Genomic DNA, 27,897 nt, shown 5'->3' with positions numbered 1-27,897 from the left:
ACTACCACAGCATAAATTCGTTTCATAAATTTCATTCGACTCATAAACAAAGCGTATATTATTGAAACTACCTTCATTGAAGTTACTCCAGACATACTACATAGTAGACAGCAAGAATTATACCTAATACAAGAACTTTATACATTATTAACTGTTCTACAGTATTCTTAAATCATATTGAAAAAGAAGAACATTCAAGACAAATATTACCTTGAACCTTAAAAGATGGATCAAGTGGTTGTTTAATTATTAGAACGATTATAGATAGCAAGGACACAAACAAGGATTGGCAAAAAAAATAAATCCAGTTAATCCATTATTTTAAAGGATACCGGTTCTTATTTCTACATTAACAGTATCATTTAGTATTCAGTGGCATCCACCAAATAGTATAATCAGAATGTATTCAATTTTGTTCTTGGTGGGTGTTTTTGGTCACATTAATTATGTTACCTGTATAGGTTCGTCTTCAAGTTCTAGTGTGTATTTTTCTGGTAAGTTGTATTATTATTTTTCACATTTAGAGTAATTTTGATGATTTTTATGGTATCAAATACACTACGTAGTAACAGTGTATTATGAGAAAACATAAATAACAAAGTTAATTTCAGGTGATAGTTTTTTAAATCTTAACCTTTAGATCAATAACCTATGTCATATCAATCTCTCGTTTTGAGTTTTAGAAAAAAAACTACTGCATGAGAATACAACAACAAAAAAGTTAATCTCGCCCTTAAACTTTAAATCACGAACCTATAAACAATCTCTCATTGTGAGAAAAACATCATTGACTTAGTGTATGAGAGTATTTATAACAGAAAATGTTATTCTAACATGGAGGTATGAGATCACTAGCGTATCCATCTCTCCTTTTGAGTTGAGTGACATCACTGTCATAGTGTATATGAGAATAATACATATAACTGAAAATGTAATCTCACATGGTGGTTTTGGAACCCTTTAACTTGGATCACGAGCCTATAACAATCTTTTCTTTTAGGTTTTTGGATCGAAACATTAAACTTAAGTTTACTGCCTATAACCATCTCCTTGAGTTTAAAACAAATTTGTATACCTGATCCGGCAAACACAACTACCAAATATTACCATATTAATTTATATAAGCCTAGTTATACAACAATATTTAAGCATTGCTATAACATAAAACCTTTCTTTTGGCTCAAGTGCAACTTGATATGGACCTATAGACCTAAACTGTTGAAACTTGGTTATATTTTTTAGAACTTTCATGTGAAGCAAATGAATATACCTGTAAGTACAGTGGAGAATGTATACCGTCTTTATGGGTTTGCGATAGGGATGTTGATTGCTACGATAGTTCAGATGAGACCGAATGTCCTTTGGATACGAGTGAAACGACTACTGAATTACCTATGTATTACTTCACGGAAGAAATATGTAAGTATACTATACTATTTTCAACAGTTACAGTATATAAAGTAAATAATGACTATATTATGGTATTCTTAAAACATTACTAGTGTAGAAATGTCTTCACATTAATTACCAATTTAGAATCTAGATAAAATTCCTTTTCAATAATTAGAACTATAGATGATAAGGTAAATAATAGAAAAGGAACAATTAACCAAAGTTCAGTTCAGTTCAATAACATTTATTTAAGATGGTCACAATATAATATAACAAACAATATTACAATAAACAGTAATAAACAATTAATATAAGACCATCTCAGGGATCAAAATTAGAAGTAAAACTTGTCTCACATTGGAGTGTTGGAATGCATTATATAATGGAGGAAGACCAGGACACAAAACCAATGCAAACAAAACACATGCAAAACTAATTAATAATACTAACAATATTGTACAGATGTGTACTTTAATTTCATTTTATCTAGAGGTGATAAAGATTTTCATATTATTTTATAGATATAGATAGAAAAGAAAGTAATTTTGTTAAACAGAACATTATAAAAAATAATGTATGGACAGTTATTGTTTTTATTGTAAAGTAAAATAACATAGTACAGTATGTTAGGGGAATGGTTTAAAAATTATCGTATATAATTTGAATACTGCTATATTGAATATTATAAATATTGATCATTAGTTTTTTTGTGTTTGTAACAAACTAATTTCTTTTGTTTTCTCTAATACTAACAATTTTCAAACTTTCTTTGTCATTTGTAATATTTCGTGAATTTTTTAATTTTATGTGATATTTGAAAATAGGTAAACGACATTTCACATATTTTATGTAGACACAATTGTAGAAGAAATTGCTACTATAATGATAAGATCTATATTTCCGGATGAGATTACGTTTTTCAAAATATTAAGAAACACTCCCTAACCTTGGTGATTAAGTATTTAATCAAATTGTTAGGCCCTAAGTTAAAGTTCAATGGATGTGTAAAATAAAATGTGTATTTATCATTAATGCCAACTTTCCACTTTTTCCACTAAATTGCATTGAATCATCTTTTTTTAATGTCATTAACATTATATAATGTATTTACTAAATAAGTGCTTTCCATGCATGTTTTGTCAATATGTATAGGGCGTTCTTGTGAACCTGGGGAATTTACGTGTGATAGTGGACAGTGCATACTCTCTGGGCAGGCTTGTAACTATTGGGAAGACTGTGATGACGGGTCAGATGAACGTAACTGCTATAGAGGAGACTTCACACCTAACCCAACAGGTCAGTAAGAAGTTGAAAATAAAATCGTGTAATGGCAACGAAAGATATGTGATCTGTCGATGACATACTATGTTAACATGTTTACCTTGTCGATTGGCAATTAATAATAATGTCTAGAGCCCAGAGCAATCATTTGCAACAATTCTTAGTAATATTGTTTGAACGGTGAAAATTAATCAAATAAATATTGATATAAAGTTTATTTTATTAATTTCTTTTCTACTGTATACTATGGGACCTCTTCCGTCAAAGGCTATTCTCCCGGAGGACCCAGTATACAAAGTTCAAGTTTGGGGTACATGATGACGATTTAAGCATACTGATCGAAACGTCTAGAAACTCAGCACTGATTTTCAAAACAATACTTCTAAAAATAAAAAGGCCTAGAATTAATTAAAAAATAAAAATTACCTGGTTGCTGAGTTCTTGAACTTGTAGAATCTTCTACATTGACATTTTTCTGGCGTTTGAGTTGGCGTATCTTCTGGTATTCCAAGTTAAAAAATATATTCCATGGCGGTTGAGTTCTTGTCGTTTCTTGGAAAGTCCTTTGATTGTAAGAAATAACAACGTCAATGTACGGACATGTTTTAGATAAAATATAACCTCATGGCAAATAGGTGTCAAAATATATTGTCCAACATTAGGCCTACTTAAACGTAGACTAATGTTTCCAACATATATGAAAAAGACAACAATTAAATGAAATTATGTAAAATATACAAATTAAATGAAAAGGCCATTTGGTAACCATTGCCAAGGTATTTTTTTGACAACTCTTGCCGTTTTTTATAAAAAACATAAATAATAATATAGAGAATGCTGTACTGCACGACATACCGACAAGAAATATTGAAGCCTTAATGATGTATATCTTCCCATACATTGTCATTCGTGAATCATAACACTTTCAATAAAATATAAAATGGTTTTAAAATGTTTACGCCTTTTGCCTTATGAATTATTCATGAATCAAGGGATAGCGTATTAAGCATGTATCTTACGTAACTGAACCGTCAAAATGTGTATGTATATTTGATTAAACTTTCATTCATTGACTAATTATACATTTATACCATTTCAACAGAGGCCTACCAGTGTGCAGATAATGAATACAAGTGTCAGAGTTGGCCTACACATTGTATCCCAAAACACTGGATGTGTGATACTTTCATCGACTGTTTAGATGGATCTGATGAAGTCGGCTGTCCTTCCCAACCCCCGATACAGTATACGCCGGGCTATTTTACAACTAGTTAGTATACCATTGTCTTATTCCACACCAACAAGATCATTATTATAAAGATCATCAAGTCGCTATCATAGTTGTAACGACTTGGCTTCACAAACTAGTGATAATTAGCTTTAGATTTTGTGACAATCAGATATCAAAGCATCCGAGTCTTATTGTGGAGAAACTCGGGTGACTTAACGTCAATTCGATGCATTGTCGACGTGATTTTATCTCCAATTTTCATTGCTCAATTTTAGGTACACTAAAGAACACTTAATACTTCATCATTTAATATCTAATAATCCGAAAACTGAAATCCCCTCTCCACAGCAGTTTTTTTTTATGCGAAGCAACAATATACACCCGTTTAAATCAAGATATATGAATCATTATGTATGTTCAAGTTATTAATCATACCGTAATTATTTATTATTAGTCGAGCCAGGTCCCTGTTACCCAGACCCTTGTGGACAGTGGGGAATCTGCAAAACCAATTATTTTATTTCTGCGAATGCCGATGGTGGATTTAAATGTGACTGTTTCAAAGGGCACACTGGACAGTTTTGTGAAATTGGTAGGTCATTTACTTTTACTGTTTAAAAACTGATTTGATTCTAAAACGTTTTTAAGAGAGTGCGAGCGGTAGGCGTCCTTGTCTTTTGTTATTTCATGTAATAAATTGCCTTATTTACACCCCATAAATACGCTATTTTATAGTAAAAATTACTCAGTATTATTTTTTTATTATTATCTTAGATCTATGTGATCAACTTCGATGTCGTAACAATGGGCTGTGTAAAATCTCCTGGTGGACCAGTGATGCCTACTGCGATTGTCTCGATAGGTATAGCGGTGAACGTTGTGAAGAAGGTAAGATCACATTGCACAATGAAGACAAACCATTGTCTGAAAAAACTTCTAAGACAAAAATACTTTGGTCTAGGCACCCAAACTTTTGCCACCCGGCCGTTTGCCACCTGGCCTTTAGCCACCCGGTATTTTGCAACCCGGCCTATATTGCCAACTAAGGCCTTTTGCCAGATAGGTTTCTGATATAAATACCATTGCTCCTTTCTTTAAGGTGTAACACTTATAATAACAGCATGCACTGCAGTAGTAGTATTGTACAACAGTAGTATTATACAACAGCCCCGGCCTGTGCCCAGCCAGACATATTTATCTTTGCATCCATATTAAATATATAAATATGGCGGCAAGTAAGTGGGTTTGACTCGTATGAATATAATGGTAGGTTTCAGATTAGCTAAAAAAATTATCAATTAGTCTCCCTCCAACAATATCCGAGACAAGAAGTTTGGAAATTCACATAAATCACAATAAATGAATGGAGCAGGCTGATGGGCGTAATGGTCATTTATCGACAATCACTTAGTAAGGGTGTGAAGCAAATTAAACTATTCGGTAAGAGAGAGAAAATGGCAAAATCTGTCTAGAAAGACATAATTCTGTGATGTTATATTAAGCGAAAAAAACAATGGGTGATTATTTTTTCTTATTTCATTGATGTTGCTAAACACTGTTTGATGTCATTTTTTTGTTGTCGTATCAAATGCATTAAGGCACCTGTGTACATTTGTGCAGTAGACTTACTTCTTAATCTGTTGGTTGTATTTAGCATACTGTTAGTTCAAGATTTCATCTATATATAAGAAACTGAAAACATTTGTTTAGTCTATGGTTCACCGTTAACGTACAATCAATAGGTTGTAAACCGATAAACGCTGGCAATCAGAAAGGGTACTGCAATTTGTATAGGAAAATTACTTTTTTACAAAATACAATGTCAAGATGTTCCAAAAGATATGCTAATTTATTCAAATATTAGACCGATCAGAGGTTAAGCATGTACCAATAAGCATGGGTCTTTAATAACAAAGTGATTCAATTCCGTGTTCGAGTTGCAACGACCTTTTCAATGCATCTAAGAGGCGAACAAATCCCATGAGATTCAAAATGGAAGCACGTCTACCCAAATACGACACATGTGTCGTGGTTGGTTAGCAGATACAGACACATTTTACATACGCATTGAAGAGTTTCAAAATTCACCTACCGAAAATAAACACACTTATCTTCCCCACAAACCCACCGCCTTTAAGCCACACAAAAACCATTCCTGCAAAGAGAAATAAATACAACATTTTTAAAATTGATATTTCAACAATAAGAACTTTTAAAATTTCAAATTAAGTCATAACAATTTAAAATTAATTGTTCACAACTTCAAGTCTCACCTTAACTAAAACTTAGAGGACCATCCCGGGATGGCTGCCTCCATCCCTAGAATGAAGTTGCCCACCGTTTTTCTTTGGTTTACAGGTGTTGTAGGAGGCGGGTCTCATCAGTATCTTCATTAAACAAATATATGTAAATAAGCAGCAATATTCTTGTTACTATTGACCAAGTCATCATTTTAGATCCATAGGTAGGTTTAAAAAAAATACTTACTGTATATTTTTTGATATTGTTATAATAATTCAATCAATCAAAGACCAATTATTAGTATAATAATAATTAATTAATATGAAATTGAGTTTTTATTAGTTAATTTAAATAAATAACTTGAATTCAATTTAACATATAAACTGTTTTATAAAAATAAAAAACACAACATTTACAAAAATAGTTTTGTTAGTAGTGTTAGTCAAAACAAAGTCGAAGTGATTATGAATATATTATTGCAGTAGTTATTAAAGAGAAAAATGTCAAGTATATTACACAAACATTATTATTAATATACACAACAACAAAACAAGGTTTAGTTTATTTTAACAATAGAAAAAACTATACTATAGGCTATAGTGAATATATTATTCAATGAAAATTATAACATTATATTAAAAATAGGCAAAATAATAATCAAAATTAAATGAAGATAAAGCTTTCACATTACTACTATATATAACATTAACAACGCAACATAAACCACTCAAAGGCAAAGTGCCCAATCAAATAAAATTAAAAATAAAGATATTTTACCCGTATTGTTGTTTAGTATTGATCTGGAAACATCTGGCCAATACAGGCGAATATATTTATTGACAATAACATTTCATTTAAAATATATAATTATAAATAAAAAAAGAGCAAAAGAGTTCTATATTATAATTAGCAGTAGGCCCATTTGCTATATGACTATGATATGAATCAATCAGTTTGTTTGTAAGCTTGCATAATAGCAACGCACAAACAATTGTAATAAAATAAATCGCATCAAATTTATAATTATAAAATATAATTATTAGCTGCGTCTCCCTAGTAGGCTAAAGGCCCATTTACACTAGGACGATAACGATCGGCGATAAATAGATAAGCATGCCTTTTTCTTACACAAAACAAAATAATTTAGAAAGGTTTTCGTTCTAGAATTATAGAATACTCTTTTATGCTGTCTTTGATAAAAATGATATTTTTAAAAATCCAATCAAATGACGTCATGATCAATAAAACCAAAAAAATCGTTGTATTGTCACGATATTATTGCTCTTACTAATCATGACGTTATTTGATTGGACATGTGGAAATATAATTTTCATCAAATTAAGCATAGATGGTTCCTAAATAGTTCTAGAATAAAAACTTTTTAGATTTCTTTTGTTTTGTGTATGAACAATGCATATTTGTTTATTTATCGTCGATCTTTATCGTCCTAGTGTAAACGGGCCTTAAGGCCTAGATAGCTTACTGGAAATTATTTATGATAAAAAAATCCAGCAGAAGGTTCCTACTTCTAAGCTAAAGCCCTGGGCATAGCTACGAAAATAATAAGCAAAAAAATAGCAGGTTCCTACTAGGCTAGTAGGCTCAGCTACAGTAACGCCAACCCCAGTTGCGCAATATATGGTTAGGATTTCGCGCGTAACAAAATCAAGCGTGCAGTGAGTTCGGCGCTCTCCCCCTCCTCCCGGGCCCCGACAACTGTTGGGGGCTAGCTATCATATTCATCATAGATAGACAGCTAGCATCAAACTTTATTTTTAACAAATTACCAATAATTATCGATCTTAAAATAATACCTGACCTGGTACTACATTAAAATATTTATTTATTAATTATTTATTATTATAACTTACCAAGTGGACATTCGCGGAATTGTTTGTGCAACAGAAAATTTATTTAGCACACCAGCAACAAGAGATAGGCCTACATTATTCAACAACAAAGTTTGTTTCATTAACAATAAACGTAACCAGGTAACACATGCGCGTTTCTAATAATCGGTACATCATGCGCGCGTTCAATCTAACGTTAGATTGAACGCGCGCATGATTTCATATTTATAACGCGCCACACATAACAACGCGCAAGCAGTTTATTTGTTTTATGTTTGACTAGCTAGTAGGCCTCCAAAACCAGTTTCAATTTTTAAAAAAAGGTTTTGAGCGCAACAAGTCGATCGCGCAAGCAATGAGCGCGCCGATGTTCTGGCTTGAGCGCAGCAGCAATGCTCTCGCTCCCCGCCACCACCCACCGCCGTGCCTGCCGGGCCCGTGTACCGGTCCCGGGGGATGGATCTTCGTATCGAGGCTAGAATCAAACTTTTCTTTTAACGACAAAATACCGTTAATTATCGAATATATAAATAGTAGCATCTGATCTGGAAAACAAAATAATTTGACTTTTAACTTACCACGTGGACGTTGATTGAGTTCTTCTTATAGCATGCAGAGCATAATTTTAGAGAGAGATACAATAAAGCTTGTTCATCAAACGACGAAAATGAATGTGTGAAGGAGGAGCATACGCCACCGCGCACCTAGTAAACATACGTAACCAAGTAACGACGTACAATCTTGCGCGCCTTTTCATCAGCACATGCGCACAAGCTAACTTTTATAAAGCGCGATTACGTAACTTCAACTATGGTTTCGGACGCATGACAACCTAAACATTGAAACTTTATTATTTTTCCTTGTTGAAAATGTAATAATTATTAAAAAATATTATCTATATAAAAAAAGAGAAAATTACTTTTTCGTTTTAAGATAAAATGGGTCATGTAAAAAAAATAAGACTATCAAAGATATTTTATTTTATTCCCAACCCAATAGAAATTATCCTGGTTAAGCCCGTTGCCACCTGGCATTTTGCCACCCGGCCCTGAACACAAATACTTTTTATCAATTTATATAAATTAAAGTGTCATAAAAGGGCGTTATACAATGCTTTTTATGGTCATTAAAAATGATGAGTAAATATCCATCATTTAATATAATTCTAGACCAATGTGATGACGTAAGTTGCCAAAACAATGGACAATGTAAAGTAGCGTGGATTACTAAAAGGCCTTACTGTGATTGTTCTCAGGGCTACAGTGGAACATTCTGTGAAACAGGTAAGGTGTAAATATTATATTTATTTGTTTTAAACGATGACCTACGAAATAGAGCCTACACACCTTAACCCCGAGCACCATTGAGAAATCAATGTAGACAATGTGGATAATCATGTACTGCCTTGCAGCGTAACTTGGTTGTTGAATTGCGCACGGTGTTAGTAGACGACGACTATGTTCGTATCGCGAAAGGATCACTTTGTGTCGAGCAGCCACCAAACGGCGCTCATTCGTCTGCCCACAAATAGAACCATTGAATTGCACACAAGCCGTATTTGTACACTGGACCTCCATCCAATAAGATTTGTTCCTTCACTAGAACGGATCGGAGAACCTCTCGAACATTTAACATTTAACATTTATTAAGATTAAATATCTAGTTCTATTCCCGATAGACGCATGCGCTTCAGTTACCTGTCGCAATGGAGGAGAATGTAAAGTAGCATGGCCCTGGACAGACGAACCCTACTGTGATTGCCCAGAAGGCTATGGGGGTAAAGAATGCGAGAAAGGTATTTATTTTCATCTATTACTAAAAATAATGTTAATAATGGGTATAACCCACCATTACGGCTGTCTAAAATCGTATATTATTTGTTACAGAATTATGTACAAATTTGCAATGTCAGAACAACGGTAAATGTGAGATATCTTGGTGGAGTCGAAGACCGTATTGTGATTGTGAAGGCAGCTACAGTGGTAAACACTGTGAGATTGGTAAGCTTAAAAACAAATTTCAGTCAAGTTTGCTAGTCTGCATTACAGTAGCAAACTTGACTGAACTATCTGTCATTACAACTAGAAAGGTTTGGTAAAATTGACTAATGGAGACTAGCAAACTTTTTTTTCCAAACATTGTCGAGTTTGCTACTTTTTGTAAAAGTTGCTAAAACTACAGTTCCTGTTACTGTCATGTTATCCACCTGTATAATCACATGACTGTCAAAGACTTGACTTGATTGGATATAATAAGTTCACAAATATCAGCATTTTTTGCAGTTTGCTGACAAACTTTCTTGCTCACTCAGAGTTTACAACCAGAAGAACAAGCGTAGGGTAATCAAATAAGCAATAAAATCTAAAAATTAAGCTGTGGTTTTCTTCTTTCTCAATCTTAGATCTTTGTGGCTCTATTAACTGTCGGAATAACGCATTATGTGAACTAACATGGTTGAGAAAAAAACCATACTGCGACTGCACTGAGGGATACAGCGGTGAATATTGTGAAATAGGTACGAAGGAACAGTTCTGAGTTTTAACATTGTGTCTCCACTATTATTATTAACTCTAAATTTTGGTTCCCACTAGTGACGCAACGTAACGCAACCAACGCAACGTAAACAAATGCCCTGCCAATAATTGTGTTTGCCCCCGCCTGCGTGAAATCAAACCTTTTTGCAGCACTGTTGCATCGTCGGTTCCAACTTGTGATTACGCAATACATCACTTTGCGTCAATACGTCGCTGCGTTGCGCTATAGTGCTTTAGCTTTAAGCTCAAGCTCGGTGTGGAATAGGGTATCAAGCTAATTAAGAGATTATGGGTTTAAATCCAACCCGTGAAAACAACTTGTTCTTTTTCCGTACATAGGTTACCGCCATTCGTTATACTTTTATGGGGTTGGTTTTATGGGGAAAAAATCACTCCGTACAACAACATCCAACTATAGAATGTTGTTATATAAGGTAAAAAAATCAATCTTTATTAAATTTTGATCATAACAGAAAACTCGTGTGGACCTTTGAACTGTCAGAATAATGGTGTGTGTGAAGTATCTTGGTTGAATAACGCATACTGCGACTGCACGAAAGGATACAGTGGTGAAAACTGCGAAAAGGGTAAACTAAACTTGTTTTATAACATGAGCTATAAACCAATAAAGTGCAAGCATAAAAGCCTAGGCGAATATGTTTTAAATCATGCGACTTCAACTTTCCTCCTATATTGGCTGTGCATGCTGAGCAGCTTAGATTGGTTTCGCATCACAAACATTGTTTCTTTTTTGATTTCACAATACTACCATTTCTTTGATTATAATACTACAAGAAAAATATAACAACTGTTTTTAATGTAATTATTATGATTGATTTCGATTATTGACGATGTATATCTTCATCCTGTGTCCATTCTTCATAATGATCGACATCAACATCGTCACTAACGGTTTTCAATCCTAACAAAATATTCTTTTCGATCCATAGACTTATGTGGCGATCTACAATGTTACAACAATGGTACGTGTGAACTACCGTGGTTAAGAAACACACCATATTGCGAATGTTCCGACGGATATACCGGCGATAACTGTGAACATGGTACGTATTTTCGCTAAAGCGTGGTTCTCACTAGAACGCAACGCAGCCACGTATCGACGCATTGCGTAATCACAAGTGGAAACCGACGACGCAGCAAAGTGCTACAAAACATCTCATGTTTGATTTCACGCAGGCGGGGGCAAACACAATTATTAGAAGGGCATTTGCTTACGTTGCGTAGATTTGACCAATGACAAGCGACAGTTCGAATCGTCCGTTGCATCGCTAGTGGGAACCAAGCATTTAATTGGTAGAGCTTGTTTCTCACCAGGACGCAACGTAAGGACGTACGAGCAAGTACAGTAATAATTTAACTCACTTATGAAATCATACCTTTGATTTTGCTATACAAATTTGGGTTTTAAATAGAAAGACAATGTGAATAAGCTCGGGTTTCTTGGCAGAGATGCCTAACGACGCGTATTCCCTCGTGTCAATAAATCGAGTGGACTGTATGACATTACTGGGACCAGTAAATTCGTATTATTATTTTACTTCATCTTTCATGTGAATTATTACAATAATAAACGAAGGCTCAAATCAAAACTCCCGTCGGGTATACTGTATTCTATTTTTATTCTTTCAGATTGTAGCATATCATGGAAGCTTGGATGTAAATTGTTGGGCTAAAAACTAATCCTGGATGTCATTACATTATGGCCATGCAGATTATAAATGAAGACAAAAAAAACCAAAATACTGTATATGGCCTATTATAAAATTAATATAGCGTGTAAAAATATATAACGTGTTAAAAATCAATGGAAGGGTGAGAACATATTATACTGTTTAGCTTTTTATCTCTCGCATAGATTATAAGCATACGTTATGTACATGGCTTTCTTATCAAACTTTACTTTATTTTTCAAGGTACTTTCTCTTTTGTTTTATATTATATTTACCTGTTCACTTATTGAGAAATAAATGAAATGTTGATTTAACATATCAATTGTAATAATGTTTGTCTAAATTGAATAAAGTTTACAGGTGTTCTGTAAGTACAGTACAATACGAGGCAATATGCTTGAACCTTGTTCTATATTGAACAAACTATTACCATGCATTTCGCAAACCACTACCACCCTTCCTAAAAAATAAAATCATCCATTATAACAAAAACGTGCTGACAACATATTACCGATAGTTAATACTATAAAAATAAAAAGGAATAATATGTTTCTCGGAAATTACAGAATTCAATAAAATAATCGTAAAAATTAATTTAGGAAAAAACAACCTTTCCGAAATGTCTCTGGAATTATAAAGATACTGTTAAATTATTACCGGTTATGTGGGAAATGCCAAACACGCTGACCGAAAAGAAAATATGAGCCTTCATTATACGGAAACCAAAATTGAGGACGACCGACCATTGACCGATTCAAATTCCTGTTGTAAGTTTGTGAACGTGACAAATAATCTGGAAAGTCCCTTCTTAAATCATCAACAAACAAAACAAATATTGAAACAATAACAATCTGTATAATTACAATAGAAAAATTAATCGATGTTGAAAGTAAATTAATTACGAAGTTTCTTTTTTAGATTTCACAATACTACCATTTCTTTGATTATAATACTACACAAAAAATAAAAAAATTGTTTTAATACATATATTTGATTTATAAAATTGTAAAGATACATTATTTAACATACAACATAATAATAATTTTCTGGCTATCATAATATTAAATAAATTTCCTTTTTTTACACTTAAAATAGTATAATTATTAAATACATAAGATAAAAATTAAAGGTAACATCAGGATTTAACAACATGTTTTTGGAGACAATAACATAAAAACAAATATGAACTGCTCATTAGTATACAATTAGTGGTGGCAGCTCGTAGACAAATGATGGCTGCAGCTCAACTGGTTGTTGCAGCTCATAGACAACTGGCTGCACCTTTTAACCATACAAGTGATTGCAGCTCATATACATCGGGTAGACATAGACATGTACATGGTGGTTGTCAATAGTAGACAACTGGTGGTTGCAGCTTGTCCACAACTATGCGGTTGCAGCTTGTCAACCACTGTGTGGTTGCAGCTTGTCCACACCTGGGTGGTTACATGCTTGTACACAACTGTGTGGTTGCAGCTTGTCCACACCTGGGTGGTTACATGCTTGTACACAACTGGGTGGTTGCAGCTTGTCCACACCTGGGTGGTTACATGCTTGTACACAACTGTGTGGTTGCAGCTTGTCCACACCTGGGTGGTTACATGCTTGTACACAACTGGTTGGTTGCAGCTTGTCCACACCTGGGTGGTTACATGCTTGTACACAACTGTGTGGTTGCAGCTTGTCCACACCTGCGTGTTTACATGCTTGTACACTACTGGGTGATTGTAGCTTGTCCAAAACTGTAGTTGCCGGTTGTCCATTACTGTGTGGTTACAGCTTGTCCACAACTGTGCAGATAAAGCTTGTTCACAACTGTGTGGTTGCAGGTTGTCCACGCCTGTGTGGTTAATGCTTGTTCACAACTGAGTAGTTGCAGCTTGTTCACAACTGAGTGGTTGCAGCTTATTCATAATTGTGCAGTTGCAGCTTGTTAATAACTGTGTGGTTGCAGCTTGTCCACCACTGTGTGATTGTAGCTTGTCCACAACTGTGCGGATGAAGGTTGTTCACAACTGTGAGGTTGCAGCTTGTCCACTACTGTGTGGTTGCAGCTTGTCTACTACTGTGTGGTTGTAGCTAAACACACAGGTGGTCGCAGCTTGTTTAACTAATGGGTAGTTGCATCTTGTCTACAACTTTGGGTTGTAGCTTTCCACAACTGGGTGATTTCAACTTCTCCACAACTGGGTGATTTCAACTTCTCCACTACTGAGTGGTTGCAGCTGAGCTTGTCCACAACTGCACAACTGGGTGGTTGCAGTTCATAAAGAAAAGGGGACAACACATACAAAAGCCCATGTTACAATAGTATGGTAGACAATGATATGTATATATATGTATTTATATCCTCCATCTTCAAAAAAAAAGAAAATTCAATCCCTTTGGCATAGCATACAATCTCTCCTTAAAGCTTCAGGACCAAATCAATTATCTCATTGGTCAATTCTTTGTTTCATTACAAGTCTTTACTCGTAACCTCTCGTATACCATGAACTAAAACCGTAGGTGGAAGTTCATCTGTTAGAATATCTAACAAGTGTAAATATTGTAAATGTTGTGCAGTATCAGCAGGAGGTAAGGGCAAATAACAGAACGTCATAGCTGTATTCTCAACTTCTTGTTTGACTAACTGATTGATTCCTTTAAGATAGTCTGTTGAAATGTCTGTGATATGCGTTACAGGTAACTCATCCTCATTTGACTCGGTTTCCGAATGTGTATTTAAACTTAACACATGATCCCATTGCCGTGCATGAATGGTCGCTTTTATACGTAAATCTTCCAAGAATGATTTCAACTTCTTTTCCATCCTAATTTGCATTTCAATGTTTTGAGAATCAACACAAATAAATACACGCAATTCTGTGTGTTTATTCCACACAGGTACCATGTGGAGAACGCACGAAAGTTGAAGAAGGAAAATACATGCAGTATCCAAATATCCTGCTGTTTCCGGTTTAAAGAAATTAATTGGCCAAACATCTATTGTTTTCTTTTCGTTCAAATGAAGAAGAGAGTCACGATCAAAGTTTGCAATGTGTCGGACGACACAAACACTCTTCTGTAACCGTATCGCGTCACTGATTATCATAACATATTCGCTGGCTGATAGCAGTTTATTTTCGTTTTCTCTACGCAGAGGGGAAAATACTGGGCGGGCGTTTTCTTCTTCATCAGAAAAGTGAACTTTTTGGAAGTTCCCTAGCGCTAGACCATCCTCCTGTGGGCAATCGTCATAGAATCCAAGCACAATAGTGTTTACCTTCATTCCTACAGATAAATTACTAAATTAGTTATCAATACTTACTGATTATTTAAAAATTGCTAATAATATATTAGTTCAAAAATGTGTATAAATAATGTTAACAGTCAGAAATATTTGAAAATTGAAATTCAATTATGTATGGTATTATTAAACAAGATCATTGGGAGGAGGAAGAGAGGAGGGATGTACACCTCCTCTCTGCCTTTAAAGCCATTGAGAGAAGTCAGCCTTGAGTGATTGAAATTGTTTGCTAAGCTAATAGACCACAGTGACTTTTATGATAATAAGATCAAGAGTGAGATACACAAATCAGATATCAAATTAATAATGACCTCATTGATAAACTAATTGATGCAGAGTAACTATTTGATTCGGTTTCAATGACATTTTAAAAGCAATATTATAAACTTGAAAATATTACCTCCAAGTCCTGCAATTCGCATTAAGTGTTGTGCCCCTTCACGGATAGTTTGAGCCAGTGTAAGCTCAACAAAAGCCTTCACATGTAGACGATCAATCAACTCTAACCACTGCCTATCCTCTCTGGTCACCGGATCCTCTGGAAAGTCATCCATTTTACCAATTTTGACATGGCCGAGTACGTACAATCCACTTTTTTTCATGTCGTTCACAAACCGAATCATATTACAACTAGATCGGGGGTTTGAGACTAGCAGTAACATCTGTGGTCGCCAATATTTGACATGCTCTTTGCGAACATCAAGACGGAGAAGATATTTTCTCACCTGTAATATAAATATTGAGTACATATCAGCATTGTTTAATGAATGAGATTTCTAATTAATTTAATCAGAAATAATTTAATTTGTTTAAATGAATTAAATAGTAGTACTTATACAGCTCTGTCTACACTATCATATTTTATGTAACAAAAAAATGTGATTTGCCCATATATGGATAGGATGATGTAATATCACTACCATATTTGAGCACATGACACTTTTTTGTCAACTGTAGACAGAGCTTTAGACATGAAGCATCATCCTCTACTGCAAAACAATTACTTAAGATACTAACTATACTAAAATAAATATAATTTCATACTTGATGAAATATAAGAGCTTGACTGATGTAACCCCAGCTTGACTCGGACACTCGGAAGTGAATGTAAAGGAACAGAACAGCAAAGATGAGGATGCTCATTAGTGCCCAGACATAGTTAATAAAGAACATCATGACAATGGTGCCTAAGAAGCCAACCAATGCTGTGTGCCAGGAAAAATACTTGAAAGTTGGCCTGAATAAGATAAAAACACAAACTTTAAGAATAAACAGTGGCGTAATGCATGGGACAAATGCCCCTGGTTTAGCACTTTAAGGGGCCTCCCAATGCTGAGTAGTTACACTGAGGCTGCTCCTGGGTTTAACCAATTAACGCTCATAAACGTTACGCCACTGAGAATAAAATTCCATAAACCAAATACATATAAAATCTTAAAATTTTGACAATTTAATGTTAGTAGGTATTAGAATATTTTGCATGTAAAATGTTTTGATGTCAATTTTGTTAATTGCAGTAAAAGACGAAGAAGGATTTTTAAAAATTTGTTTAGATTCTTAACTCTTCAAAATCTTCAAAGTTTTCCTTAGCCACTTTTAGAATAACTAAAGATACCTTTATTATAAATAAACGATTTCTTATAAAATAAATCACCTGAAGTTTGGAGCTGAAGCGATGTCCAGGGCCATGCATGCAAGGTTTGTACAAGCATAAACAAGCATGAAAAGAACAGAGACGATTGGTGCAATGGCATTCAACTCACCAATAAAAAGAACACACTAAAATAAAAAACAATAAATAAATACTGAATGTTAATATTCATATATATACATGCGAATATATTCAAATAATTAAATTGAATATTAGATGTATATATATTGGTGCAAAAATACAACCATTTCACTATTAAACATATTAAATGTTTATTTTTAATGTCATGAAGTACTGGCAACTTTGGTCTCAGTGACTCATGTTGAAATAAAATAAAAATAAACTAAGATAAGAAAATCAGATCATGTTTGTTTTTTTTTCATTATGATGTAAAAGATCATATTACATGTATACAACATAAGCCTTGTTCACACTGGACTTAAATTTAAACAAAGTAACTTTAAGCAAGGGCGTCACCAAAATTGTTTGCACTCGGTTGGTAAAATTAACTGATAAAAGTCTTTTAGTAAGTCAGAATAGTAATTCAGTTGTCTAAATAGAATCAAACAAGTCTGTCAAGTCTCTCAGATTCATTTTCACTCTCTAATGCAAGAAAGATTAAAAGTCTATGAAGACTAGACATTGTAAATAATAAAGTATTTTAAGAGCAATAAAGAATTCCTGTATATGTGCAGACAATAATAAGGATGTTGTTTGCAATCAATAAAGTGCTTATACTTTTTATAGGCAATCTCATGACTTTCAGTTTTACTGTTTTCTAATAGTTCACAATGCCAATGTGTATAAAGATTAAACTAAAACAATAAACTATATCACAGTTACATTAAAACAGTATAACTGCATGTTTTTTAATATTTTTTTTCAAATTTTGTCTGCTTTAATTATCACATTTTCGGGAATGTTCTTATTTATTTAAATATATTCCTTTCAGTGATACTTAAAAAAGGGAGCACTGAGGAGAGACAAGAGCTGTAAAAGAATAACTATCGACAAAGGGCGTGTCTCTTCAACTTCTGACAAACAAATTATGTTACTGTTGCCTTTATAAAATGCTACCAATATTTTAATTGATAAATTGAATTGAATTAAATTGAAATGGCAACATTTGAGTTGAATTTTATGAGAGAGGACATAACGAACAATAGGATACAATATTGCAATAAACTTATTACTCTTAATTAATTATTAATTGATTTAATTAATTAACTTTAACAAATAGTTTCTAAAATGTATCCATCTTGTATCTTACCTGAACAAGAAACCAAGACACAATAACTGCAACATATGGGTTATCATTGGCGGAAACACCAAGCTGAACTGGTTTCAAGATAATACCTAAAATGAATTGTTAAAATGATTACAATTACAAAATTATCATTAACAAACAAAATTTACAATCTATTTACAGTATTTAAATGAATTGGGGTTAAATATAATGATTTAAGATAACAATATTGCAACATTTTATTTGTTTAAAGAGTATTTTCCCCCAAAACATGAAAAAAATGAAGATTAATAAAATCAGATTTTGAATAGGCCATTTTGTAGTTTTAATAAAGTTAATCACTTCTGCAGAAAAAAAAATAATTTAAAAATAGTATTTTCACAATATAAAAGGACAAAACAAACGGTTAAATTCAACCAAAAACCCTGGTTGGCTGGCAGCAAATTACATTTTTTTCGATCCAAATTTGGTCAAAGTGAATACCTATTTATGGAGAATATCAAAATGGTATATTCAACAAAAATATTTGACATTTGTTCAGGGGGACAATATAGCATTAGAACATATAAGAAAATGTATTAAATACTACATTAATGAGCTGGGTGAAAGCATTTTTTACAGATAAAACGTGCTGAAAACATTGATTGAGTAAAGCATGAAAATGATAACATTGCACTGCGCATATATTTTGCATACCTTACAATCAACTGTCCACAAAACTCAGTAGACATTTTTTTAATGTTCCAAATTATTTTTTACTATAAAATGTATTTTAAAAACAAGATTATTTGGAAACCATGCATTTTAAGCAAGCAAAATATTGTTCGGTTTTGGAAAGTTGATTGCAAAAAAGGTTTGAATTGAAAACAGAAAAATGGTAACATTGAAGCTTTGGTAAAAGATTATTTATTTTTCTAATATGATTAAACTATGTAAAAACTCATGCACATGTACATACCAAAAATTTGATCCTTAGCTAGAGCCGATAAGATGCGTGAGCCACCGATTAACGTACTGAGAGCTGCGGACAGAGTAGCCGCAATTAGGCCGACAACGACCAAAGGCGGGAAGAAATTGATATTCTGCATAAATCCATAACTGAACAACAGCAATTCTCTGCAAATATCATTATAACCACTCAGGGTCAGAACACATAACATTTTGTAAGAAAATCATGCAAATCTACAACTATATTCGACCCAATAATTTATTTATTTATTTATTTTTTCAAAAGACACCAAAACTGAGCGTAATGGATTTCTTCCCTCCACTGAGAACTGCAGAGCTCAGAATCGCGATTTTATGTTTCAATAATATTTGTACTTTACTTTAGAACATTTTCAGGTTTTCAAAAATGCTTGAACACCTACAGTACTCTCTGTGTATTTAGCAAATAATTTTGGACTTGTCTATGTGCATACGAGTTTTGTTTTTCTTGGTTGCTTTGTGATGATGATTATGACAATGATGCTGATCTTTGTTTGGATGTTTTATGAAAGACGGATGAACTACAAGATGGCCAGATGTTTTTCAGGCTTTCTATTTTCCTCTCTTTCTTTTTTTTTCTTTTGTGAGATTCACTTTCTTTCTATTTTAGTACAATCTGTTTGTTCTGTTTAACAATATATATCATTGAATTAACATATCATTTAAATAAAAACTTTTTCTTTTTTTCAAATAAAAAAATTGCTGCTTTTTTTAAAAATTAAAAATATCAAAATACTACGGTCTTCCACAAATTATAGCAATTATTTCTTTCTAGTTCTTATACAGTAATACAAATTCCAGATAAATTTGAATCTTTATCAACATATAAAGAATTTAAAATGATGATTAACAGAAACAGATAAACAACAATTAAAATCACATTGTTTACAGAACAAATCAAGTGAACAACAAGACATAAGTTAAAAGTGGGATAGTTTCATTAGGTAATATAGTTAACTTGGTTTTAAACACAGTGAAAGATTTTAGAAACAATCAATCTAACTTTGAAAGGTAACAACATGATTTAAGACATTGGTTAACATTTGTATACAGTTTTGTTGTTGTTAACATGACATAAAACAAATTAACAATAAAAACAAGAACAACTACAAACATAGAAAATACATATGATTGACAACTGTTTGTGTGTTTTACCAGGGAGGAGTGAAATTACGCTCTTCCCTAGTTTTACATTGTGCAGTGAATATCTTTAGGAAATACATATCTTAGTTATCAAACAAAGTATGATGAGTTGACAATGTTACTGTACTGCACATGTTATGCTATGGTATTAATGTTAGGAGATGCATTTAAAGACCATGGAGGAAAATTGCTTCACGGCAAGACATACCAATCAGGTCATCTTTGGCAATAGCCTGGAGGATTCTAGAGGCACCAATTAAATTATTCATGGAGGCAGAGAGGGCTAGGACCATAGCCCCTACAGCTTCTAGTGGGGGGAAGATATTAATATCTTGTAGAAATCCAAAGTAATATTGCAGAAGTTCCCTATAAACAAAAGCATTTATAGACAATTTGCATTTACAAATTAATTCTTATTCTAAATTGCAGATACAAAACAACAATAATAAAAAGCCATAAAGTCAGTGGCAGGGAAAACAAAAGGGAATGAATCCCTGTGGTCCTGTGTCCCCTAACAAATTGTGAGGGGAGGTATTCATTTCCTGGGAAATAGGAGAGTTTAAAAGCATTATACAAAATAGAACATTGGAAATAAGTGTATTATTTTACCTGTCCAAGACTATTGTGGAAAATAGTATCAATGTATTAAAAGACAATTTCTATTTCTCTGTGTAAGATTCATATATCTCTTTTCTTCGGTAGGTTTTTTTTAGTTGTTACTGTAGAGAGACTGATTTTTACTTTTTTTTTGTGATGAAAGTAAACATTGGCTGGAGGTCGGGGCAAAGTTCTTAGCAAATGTTGGGGAGAAATGATGTGGGATGTTAATTCTTTATGCATTCAATTATCTTTGCTACAGTATATTGTAATTTAAATGATACATTACCTTGAACATGTGGCACCAACAAAGAAAGACAACATGACATAGATGAGGAACGTGAATACACATGCTACAATGGTACCAACAGGAATAGATCGGCTAGGCTCCTTCAAATCTCCTGAAGTAAAAAATAAAAAAACTTTTTAAAGAAGGTAGTGAACTTTCATAGTAGTAGTTTGAATGAATGAAGCACTTTTCTTCTCTTCTCCGGCTTAATAAAATGTAAAATTCTGCTGCATTTGTGTGTTAACTTACACCACGCCATCATATCACTCTTGTTATTATCGACCTTTATTCGCTCCCAATTAAACAACATATTAACTTCAAGATCCTTGTTTTAACATTCAAAGCTTTATTTTTTCCCATCTATCTTACAGTATATCACTTGTTTCGCGATATACTTTCCATCTCGTCGTCTTTGCTCCTCTGATAAATCATTGCTATCTCTTCCCTGTTTCCAGACTAAGACTTACGGTGGATGGCTTCCTTTGTTGCATCTTTTCTTTGGAACGAACTCCCTCCTTTTTGTAAAGCTTTTACCCACTTTTGACTCATTTAAGATTATTTTAAAAACTCAATTATTTAGCAAATTTCAGGATACAATGCATGATTGATCATCTTTTTTTAATTGGCTCTATATATGTTTGATTATTTACTTCCCAACTAACAACTTCCCCCTATACAATGAGAGCCTGTCATATTTGCCACTATACTTTACCTGACATGTTAGCCCCTGCCATGATCCCTGTACAGCCGTTGAAGATGACAGCAAATACTGCAGCAAAAGATAGTTGCTTGCCTGTCGTGTAATCTGTTGTGTAGTTGGCTGTTATTAAAACAAATAAAACATATAAGAGAAACAATCTTAATGATAGAAATATATACTTAAAAAAATCACTGTGATAACATGCTCCAATTGACAAAATACAGTTTTTAAAGCATATAATGTGACACAAAATGTGATGTGCCCATATATGAACATGATGATGTCATATCACTACCATATTTGGCAATATCACTTCCATATTTCGGCACATCACACTTTTTTTGTCAAACTAGTTTGATAGCGTAGACAGCTTTACTCTTAATACCTACCATCCAAATTTTCATTAAACGTCTGTGATGAAAACCCAGTATAATTTGCATATCTGGATTCATTGCCTGATTCGTTGCCTGGCAAGAGTATCAACTTTGGATCGACAATGAAAAAGCTTAGTATCACTGAAAACAGCGCCGCCATTACGATAACGAATATAAGAAAGGATGTGCGTGCAAACATCTTTGCCCCGATGAGACATACAATGAGGCAGAACAAAAGAATTGACGTAGAATACAGGAAATTATACCACTTTGAACTTGGAAGACCACCCATTACTAGAGAGCCTGTAAATAAGAAAAACGAGTTTAAATAATGTACTTTGCAAAATATTGCCACAGAGAGCGCATGTTGATATTTTGGCTAATGTTACAAGAATACAGATTTTTCTTTTTTTCATTTGTGAAGTTATTAATGGACCGATTTTCTTGAATTTCAATAGGCATATTCTGTAAGTCTAAACCTATTTACAACAAAAATTCAGAATGATAATTTGAAAATTGTAGGTTTGCTAACAAACAAACAAAGCAAGTACTATACTTTTGCGAAACTACTGTGGATTTGTTTGCATTTTAAATAAAAATTACATATGACTGAACTTTTGTTTTTTTATCAAAATTATTTTACATTTTAGTACCACAGGTTTATGATTATTTAACATGAAACCTATGATGTTTTTTTAAAAAATGCAAATTAATGTATAAATGTGCAGTTATTTTACCCGTTTTTCTAAATTCAAAACTATTCTTTCATGATATCATGATGCTGATTAGACCAGCCTTGTAATCTATGTACCAGGATCTATGTATCCATAGAGATATAAAATGTATCTAGGGCCTAAGTATGACCATGATTAGAGTGGCATTAAAGGGCACTTGACCTTGTGACCTCAAGGTTAGTGGACAAACACTGTATTTGTTCTGTGTGCTTATATTCTATTGTATTCCATTCTATTTTTCTTTATTGTAATGTACTATTCGTTTTTGATAAACTTGTTTTATGGTATCTGAAGATGATGTACTGTATGAGGAGACCATCTGAAACAGAATTTAAATGTTTCTCTCACCATTTTCTCCAAAATTATCAACAATCGCTTCAGTAAGCCCAATGCAATATAAAGCACAGGAAAAGACATTAGCCACAAAGAAGAGAACGCCAATACTGCCTCCAAATTCTGGTCCTAAAGCTCTGCTAATCATGACTGGAGATAAATTAAGGTACAAAACAAGAAAATTCAAACTAATCACATTTGCGGTAAAAAATTGGATTAATTATAAATATTTTATAATAATATCTTTATTAAAAAAAACTTGGTTCCCAAAAGTGGTCTATAATTGGAGACCTGTAGCTAATAATTATGAGCCCTCATCAATATAAAAAAAATCTCAAATCTTTGGAAATGAAATTTGGCCTAATATGTAGGTTAATCTTCACCGCGAAACCCCAAAATAGCTTTATTGTGAAAGAGATACTGTATCATTCAGAAAACACTGTGGTTCAAATTGAAAAAAAAAATACAATATAAACATAAGAAGAAGGATACAGTAAGCTCCGCCTCCTTCGATAGCTCCATTTGTTGAAATTGCACAGATGGACAGAACAGTGAGAAAGACAATGAAGTAACCAATCAGGAACATCAATAAGGTGTCAATCAAACCAGCTTGACCAACAGCAAAACCTTGAGGAGTAAATAAAATTTAAATCTATGGATTAAAATTCAATGCAAAACAAAGACATAATTTGTGGCAGGGAGAGAAGCCATTCAAATAGATAATAATTTTTAGATTTGAAATAGACAATAGATTATTATATTTTTTGGATTACTGTATGTTTTTGAGTATTGTATATTATCATTTGTGCTCAATAATGCTAAATACTGCTTTTTTTTTTTTTTTTTTTTTTTATATATTTCTGCTTAATTTTAACATTAACTCTCTTGATATCGGGTGTCTGTATGCACAGAATGTGACAATGTGGTTTAAAAGGGACTTTCAACTGAGACAATGTTTTATATTCCACAGGACAAATAGAAGCATTATTGTACATTTACAATAGGAAATGTTATGGCAAACAGGTTTATATGTACAATGAGTAATTATGAAAATATGAAGGTGCAAAGTGCAAAAGGTACTTTTAAAAACGAACTTGAATTGGGAGTCAATACAGATCTTTTAAATAAAAGGGGTTTCATATGCATTCTCCAGGTCTTGTACATGTAATAAGCCATGTAGCAATATAACATTAGTTGATAAATAATTGTTTAATAATTCTATTTAGTTCTAACAGTAACATGTTACCGTTATTTGACAAGAATATGTTTTGCAACTAAAGAATAAAGCTCTGTCTACACATAGTCAATGATTGACTATGGTCTTCACTATAAAATTCAAACTTCATGTGACAAGAAATGTGATGTCATATCACTACCATATCTGGGCACATCACACTTTTTGTCAGCTTTAAAGAGATAATTTAGTTCCTCAATGGTTTATTTAAACGATATTATATTTCATAAACACATAACACAATAATAATTCCTGATTTAATATAATGATCTAAGGCCTCAGTATGCTTTTACAGTTTCATTATTTATTTAGAGTTAGACAGAGGTAAACTTTCACATTTCTGATTTCAAAAGTAATTCTTATTCAAATCTCGTATTTCTATAGAAATCTAACACTACCAAATATTTCTATAGTGATACCTGGTAATCCTGGCAAGATAAACATGATTGAGGAAGTAAAAATGTTCTATTTTATTTTCTTGGATACTACAGTATTACACACAAGTCCTACTTACAGTATATCATTAGACTTGCACCAAGTCTGTAGGGAGCTTAAATATTATATGTGTTATGCGCGATTTGAACGATTTGTGCAATTAAAAATTGTGCAAACAATTCCTTGCGCAATTTGAATTTAAACATGTGTTTCAAATTGCGCAAGCAACGTATTAAATTGCGCAAGTAATCTGCAAATTGCGCAAGGTTTTTCGACAGATTATGAAATCATGCACACTCATATTTTTATAGTAATTTCTAAGAATGATTCAAAATTAAAGATAATATCGCATTTCCTTATTTTAGTAGTGAAAATATTGTTATTGTTAGCATACCGTCGAAGACCCGACGAAGGAAAACGAAGCGGTGGTGTTCCCGACGGACACGGCGGGCGGCTAATACCACTCTACCAAAGATAGACCTTTGAGCCTACTGGCTATGTTTGATAGCAAGTCTAAACGTTGGTGGCGTTAGACTATGTTGTGTATTACTCACTACATAAATTTTTGTGCAGCGCAATTTGAAATTGCGCAAAGATTTTCTTGCGCAATTTGAAATTGCGCAAGTTGATTGCACAATTTAATATTGCGCAAGAAAATATTTGCGCAATTTCAAATTGCGCAAGAATTGCAAGGATTTTTTTGCGCAATTGCAAATTGCGCAAATCGTTCAAATCAAATCAAAAATATTTATCTTTTTGCTATTAATTCAAAATACGGTCTACAACATAGACTATGATGATGATCTGCTGTAAACATTGAATTGATTCATTATGCTTTTAAAATGAATGGGTTTTATACCAGAGTCGTCAACGTCTTCAATCTTAAAACTGTATTCCTTGAAAGAAAACTGAAAGCTTGTCTTGTCTTTTTTCAGCACAAGGCTGGGAGGATTATTTACTATTATGAGGCCTTGAATTATGTAACTTAATAACATCATAAAAATCATATGTATTTTGCTTATTGTTTATTGCATGGGTCCTGTTTATGCTGTAAAAAAAAACCAATAATAATAACCATGTGAAAATTACCCCAATTTCTTTGCAGACAAATTGGATATCAATACTATTCAACAGTACTACTTGCTGAAGGTTTCTTTTTGACAGAATTTCCTCTGAATAAACCCAATTACCAGGTTATGTAAGTTTGCAGTGTGTTATATAATTTTATTTATTCTATATTTCAATTGAAAATCTGAGCAAACAGAAATTTTTAAGATGTTAACAACTGTTAAGAGTACTCCTTCAATAATGCATACAAAAATATCCAAATTGGGCTTTTCCTTCAAAAACCAGATAAACAACATATTTGTCATTGTGTCATAAACAAAAAACATTTTATTATTTTACAGAAGCTCTTCAGTTTGAAGACACCAACTAAATTATATTTATATTATTTTTCATTGACATAAAATCTGCCTCAGAAATGTCATGCTACAAATTACTAACACCTGATCTTTAAATAAGCTAATTCTTTTAGTAATGTAACATATCCAGTCTATAATACTTCTTGACATTAAAGGCCGCTTTTCTGAATTGATAGCGGCCTATTGTGTGACAAAAAGATACACAAACACCCATGCAGAGTTTTATTTATTTTCCGATAGACTAGGCTACACTAACAATACATGTGCAATGGATTTAGACAAAGTTATGACCCAGGTATTAAATTATTGTATCAAAAAACTAAAAAATAAACTGATAATTAAATAATACTTACCAATTCGCAAGAATAAAATAACACTGAACATGGAAAGGACGCATGGTAGAAAAACACCGAAAAATGTTGATAATTTCTTATCATTTGGGTGACCAGCATCGGTGCTCAAGCTTCGACCAAGAAGCTGGTACCGCAACAGTGGAGACTTCTCATCTGGTTCATCCATGACAGAATTCATTAATTTTTGCCTATTTATTTTATAAATATTTCAAGGAAAGTATTGACTTGAGTTCAATCAAGAATATGCATGCCTGTCTCTGCAGTGTGGATTGATGTAGACCTAAACAAGGTAGTATAAATAAAATAATGCTGTCTGTTATGTTGGTTGTTTAATTTACATCAGCATTCATTAATTTCCACTCCTTTTCTATTCAGTCTGAGCATGGAGGTAAAAATGGTCTGAGTCTAGTCTAGCCTCATGACTCATGGTTTACCTACCATACCAAGTGACACAGTGTAGCCTAATACTACTACTACTTTAACGTACCTGCTGGAATGGATGCAAAACTACAAACACCACACACACACAGCTTTACAAGGCAGTCAGAGTTGAAGCGTCAAACCTTAGCCTAATTTTAAAAGTTTGACTCAGTGCTTTGCTATTTAATATAAATGAACAATCAATAACTTAACGGATCGGTTATCTGGATTAGAAGGAGTTGAATATTGAATATACCTATTTGATCTGATGTGTAACATCATTTGTTGTTTATCTTTTTGTCAGCTGACCGAGCAAAGTCCTAGGACACGTGACAACCTTGTAGCTTAGGATTCGTCCATTTCATAGCAGGGTAGTCTTCTTAAAACCAACGCGTTACTTGATCTCAGTTCAATTGTGTTAATTTTGGAAATGTTATTAATAATGATTCAAATGTTTCTGTGCTCTTG

At 33.1% G+C, this 27,897-nt stretch overlaps 2 protein-coding genes across 3 annotated transcripts; one reads left to right on the top strand and one right to left on the bottom strand.

Moving 5' to 3' along the window:
• The first annotated feature begins 314 nt into the window (after nt 1-314).
• LOC144858753 (uncharacterized) lies at nt 315-12,528 on the top strand. The gene is made up of 13 exons (XM_078714858.1): nt 315-494; nt 1,243-1,419; nt 2,545-2,688; nt 3,776-3,943; nt 4,359-4,496; nt 4,679-4,792; nt 9,165-9,278; nt 9,674-9,790; nt 9,882-9,995; nt 10,397-10,510; nt 11,003-11,116; nt 11,480-11,593; nt 12,180-12,528. Exons 1-13 carry the CDS (start codon nt 401-403, stop codon nt 12,221-12,223), a joined length of 1,566 nt encoding a protein of 521 aa, XP_078570984.1. The 5' UTR covers nt 315-400; the 3' UTR covers nt 12,224-12,528.
• Nucleotides 12,153-27,274, bottom strand: LOC144858733 (solute carrier family 12 member 9-like). Of its 2 annotated transcripts, none has more exons than XM_078714836.1 (12): nt 27,010-27,274; nt 24,056-24,190; nt 23,579-23,713; nt 22,512-22,799; nt 22,135-22,242; nt 21,423-21,534; nt 20,745-20,902; nt 18,431-18,516; nt 17,164-17,288; nt 16,554-16,746; nt 15,910-16,234; nt 12,153-15,493 (listed from the first exon to the last, which is right to left on the bottom strand). In XM_078714836.1, exons 1-12 carry the CDS (start codon nt 27,185-27,187, stop codon nt 14,679-14,681), a joined length of 2,658 nt encoding a protein of 885 aa, XP_078570962.1. In that variant the 5' UTR covers nt 27,188-27,274; the 3' UTR covers nt 12,153-14,678. The 2 variants fall into 2 exon arrangements, with proteins under 2 accessions (XP_078570962.1, XP_078570961.1); XM_078714835.1 differs by lacking the exon at nt 20,745-20,902 and adding an exon at nt 19,365-19,522.
• Between the last annotated feature and the right edge of the window lie 623 nt (nt 27,275-27,897).

This window comes from Antedon bifida, chromosome 2 (genome assembly GCF_963402885.1).
Source record: "Antedon bifida chromosome 2, ecAntBifi1.1, whole genome shotgun sequence".
Lineage (NCBI taxonomy): Eukaryota > Metazoa > Echinodermata > Crinoidea > Comatulida > Antedonidae > Antedon > Antedon bifida.
This window is presented reverse-complemented; position numbering and strand designations above follow the sequence as displayed.

Bases quoted from the DNA above. Each gene is read 5' to 3' on its own strand.
- LOC144858753 (XM_078714858.1), top strand. From the start codon at position 401: ATGTATTCAATTTTGTTCTTGGTGGGTGTTTTTGGTCACATTAATTAT. The intron at 4,497-4,678 runs GTAGGTCATTTA...TTATTATCTTAG, and splicing joins TGGACAGTTTTGTGAAATTG to ATCTATGTGATCAACTTCGA. The intron at 10,511-11,002 runs GTACGAAGGAAC...TGATCATAACAG, and splicing joins CGGTGAATATTGTGAAATAG to AAAACTCGTGTGGACCTTTG.
- LOC144858733 (XM_078714836.1), bottom strand. From the start codon at position 27,187: ATGAATTCTGTCATGGATGAACCAGATGAGAAGTCTCCACTGTTGCGG. The intron at 24,191-27,009 runs GTAAGTATTATT...TTACTCCTCAAG, and splicing joins TATTTTATTCTTGCGAATTG to GTTTTGCTGTTGGTCAAGCT. The intron at 18,517-20,744 runs GTATGTCTTGCC...AATTCATTTTAG, and splicing joins TGCCAAAGATGACCTGATTG to GTATTATCTTGAAACCAGTT.